General features: G+C 45.3%; 1 protein-coding gene across 1 annotated transcript; it reads left to right on the top strand.

The window, feature by feature from the left end:
- Positions 1-210: 210 nt before the first annotated feature.
- On the top strand, positions 211-3,547 carry SMIM17 (small integral membrane protein 17; the record flags this gene model as incomplete). The annotated part of the gene is made up of 3 exons (XM_080704700.1): positions 211-379; positions 952-1,028; positions 3,437-3,547. The coding sequence occupies 3 exons, from the start codon at positions 211-213 to the stop codon at positions 3,545-3,547; spliced, it is 357 nt and encodes a 118-aa protein (XP_080560826.1).
- Positions 3,548-3,888: the final 341 nt, after the last annotated feature.

Below are 3,888 nucleotides of genomic sequence, written 5' to 3' on the forward strand. Positions count from 1 at the left end.
ACGCCTGGCCTAGAAGTTTTTGTTTTGCTCATTGCTGTATTTTTGGCACTTCACGTAGCGCCTCGCATCCTCCTGGCTCTCTGTAGCTGTTCAGTAAGTGCTGATTGCGTGTCAGTCCCTAGGTGCCGAGTCTTGTGCTGGGGAAGCAGACAGGACCCAGGATAGAAGGAGGAGAAGCCTGTCTTAGAAGCATCACATCCTCCTGGGGAGATGCAGAGCCTCAGGCCTGAGCAGACGCGGGGACTTCTGGAGCCGGAGCTGGTCAGGACGCTGCTCCCCTGGGAGGACAGGGCCTGGGAGAAGGCTGCCCATGCGGCCCCCACCAAGGACTGGGAAGCAGTGGAAGTGGGGGCCTGCGGTGTTGACACTGGAGACAGAGGTAAGAGCTAGGGTCCAGTGAGGTGGGCAGGGGGAGTGTCAGCAGAGGCTGGGGAAGGCTGACCTCTCTTGCCTCTGTCATTGATTCAAAAGAGTTATAGACTCTTACCGTGGAACAGTCAACTCTCAGCTTAGTAACCTAAAGCAAGTTGTTCTTGGGCTCATAATTCTCTGAGGGCAGGGTCATTTGGGAGGCTGAGACAGGAGGACCGCAGGTGCGTGGCCAGCCTCAGCTATTTAGGCCCTTTGCAACTCAGTGAGACCCTGTTTCAAAATAAAAAAATAAAAATAGGTCTGGGGGTATAGCTCGGAGGTAGAATGCCCCTGGGTTCCATCCCTAGCACCACGAGAGAGAGAAAGAGAGAGAGAGAGAGACAGAGAGAGACAGAGAGAGAGAGAAAGACAGAGAGACACAGAGAGAGAGAGAGAGAGACAGACAGACAGAGACAGAGAGACAGAGAGAGAATATGAGTCAGCAGGGAAGGATAGATGCTGTGAAGAACAAGCACAGCCCTCTGTGGTGGCCTGGTCACTCATTCATGGCTCCCTTCTCCTCCATGTCACCCCACCCAGACCTATTTTCTCAAGAGACTGGGATTTCCCAAGAGTGGAGCTCAGTGGAGGAAGATGACGAGTCAGAAGACTCCCAGGTATGTTGGGGACCGGCGGACAGGGGAGTTCTCTCCTTTTCCACAGATGTCTCACTCTGAAGATCTCAGTGGATTGTCGCATTGTTTTCTTCATCCTAGAATTTTCTTTTTCTTTCTTTTTTTTTTTTTGTGTGTGTGGTACTGGGGATGGAACTAAGGGGCATTCTACCTCCAAGCTATACCTTCAGCCCTATTTTTTCTTTTATTTTGAAACAGGGTCTCACTGAGTTGCAAAGGGCCTCACTAAGTATTAGCTGAGGCTGTCCTTGAACCACAATCTTCCTGTCTCAGCCTCCCAAATGCTGGGATTATAAATATATGCCACCACTCTTGGCTAGCCTGGAATTTTCCTTCTGGAAAATAAACATATTCATATGATGGTTAGACACAGAATGGATAATCTCCAGGTGATGTGTGTGTAACTCCATCCATGCATGCCCTCCAGCCCTTCACTCATAAATCCATCTGCCCATCCATCCATCCATCCTTCTGTCCACTTCTCAAACATCTACCACTGTTATATCTGCCCAAATTTTTATTCACCTACTCATCACATACCCATCCATCTATCCATCATCTATTCATTAACCATCATCTATCCATCTGCCCCTTCTCTCCATCCATCCATCCATCCATCTATCCATCCATCATCCATCCATCCATCCACCCACCCATCTATCCATTCACTCACCTCATCTATCTACCTGCTTATTTACCACCCCTCACCCTTCCACTCACTCTTTCACCTATCAGTCCATCCATTCATTTATCCATTCACCTACTTGCCCATTGAACATCCACCAGTCATTCATCTGTCCACTTATTCATCTACCAAATATTCAAGGCCATATTCACTTACGTACCCATTACACCATCCATATATCCAACTATCCCCATATGACTCCTCATCTACCCCCTTTATCCCTATGTCATCAGTTCATCTATTCAACCCGCCTACCCCTCACCTGCCTATTGCTCTACCTACTCCTGTTGGCCACAGTAAGGATGTGGGTTCTTACTCTCTTACCTCCTTCAGGATGTTGCTCTGAGGAGATTTCCTAGACACACCTTCTAAAATAGCAACCCCCACCCTTAACACCATGCTCCCAAATCCTCTTCACTTTTCTAGCCCTTGTGCAATGGAGGGATGAAAATGGTAGATTTGGACATGTTTTGAGGGTAACATCAACAGCATTGTGGATGGCTTGAACATGGGTGGCAAGAGAAAGAGATGAATCAAGGCATCAAGGATGATACATCGGGGGCCTGGAGGGGCCTTAAGGAGCAACATGTGTAAAATTATATGAGGGCCTCTTTTGGGGGGTTGGAAGAAATATTAGAGTATTTGTCTGGGACATGTAAAATTTACGATGCCTGTTCAAATGAAGATGATAAATAGTGAGGTATATAATTTGGAATTCAAGATAGGGGTTGGGTCAAGAAATACAGGCATGGGCATGGTGGCATATGCCTGTAATCTTAGTACATGGGAATGCTGTAGGAGAATCACAGGTTCAAGGCCAGCCTCAGCAACTTAGCAACACCTGCAGCAACTTAGCAAGATTCTGTTTCAAAATAAATACATAGCTGGGCATGGTGGTGCATGCTTGTAATCCGAGTATTTGGGAGGCTGAGACTGGAGGATCGCGGTTTGCAGACAGCCTCAGCTACTTAGTGAGGCCCTCTGCAACTTAGTGAGACCCTGTTTCAGAATAAAGAATAAAAAAATAGGGCAGGGGGTGTATCTCGGTGTCAAATGCCCCTGGGTTCCATCCCCAGACCTGCAAAAATACATACATACATACATACATACATACATACATACATACATCGAGTGTGGTGGCGCACGCTTATAATCCCCGTGCTTCAGAGGCTGAGACAGGAGGATTGCATAGGCTCAAAGCCAGCCTCAGCTACTTAGTGAGGCTCTTAGCAACTTAGTGAGATCCTGTTTCCAAATAAAATATAAAAAAATAGGTCTGGGAGTATAGCAGGGAAGTAGAAAGCCTCTGGGTTTCACCCCCAGTACCACCAAACACAAGTAAATAAATAAATAAATAGATAAATAGATAAATAAATACGTGGTGGTGCATACTTGTAATCCCAGCATTTGGAAGGCTGAAACCGGAGGATCACGGTTTGCGGACAGCCTTAGCTACTTAGTGAAGTGAGGTCCTTTGCAACTCAGTGAGACCCAGTTTTGAAATAAAGAATAAAAAAATAAGACTGGGGGTGTAGCTCAGAGGTAGAATGCCCCTAGGTTCTAGCCCCAATACAGAAAAAAAAAATTCAAACACCTTCTCTGTGGATATGATAGCATTTTATTTCTAATCATGTGATCCTATTTTATTGCAACTAATAGGGGTCCCTACCTTTCTAATATTTATACTTTCTCTTTTCTGTTTCAGGGCTTTGTGGAGTGGTCAAAGGCTCCACAACAAACGACCATAGTCTTGGTAGTGTGTGTCCTCTTTTTGTTCCTGGTTTTAACGGGGATGCCTATGATGTTTCACATTTAACTGTAACAATGGCAGGTGTTTTGAAATAGATGCCCTGTGTCATGTTAAGGAAGTATCCTGGTTTGAAAATCAGGAATGAGTATTCAATGTTATCAAATGCCTTTCAAACATCCATTGAGATGATTTTTTAAAAACTTTTTAGTGTGAGGTTTTGCATTATTGTATTTCTCTGAAATCAAGACATCATGGACCGTAAAGCACATCTTATTTTGTACACCACCGAAAAAGAAAAATGCTAATTGATTGGAAGTTGCTGCCAACTAGAAGACACCTCCTTATATCAGAGAAGGTGAAGAAATGTGCAGCTCGAGATCACTGAACTCTGGTAGATTTTTTAAGGC

Source organism: Muscardinus avellanarius (assembly GCF_963383645.1).
Source record: "Muscardinus avellanarius genome assembly, chromosome: 10".
NCBI classification, from domain to species: Eukaryota; Metazoa; Chordata; class Mammalia; order Rodentia; family Gliridae; genus Muscardinus; species Muscardinus avellanarius.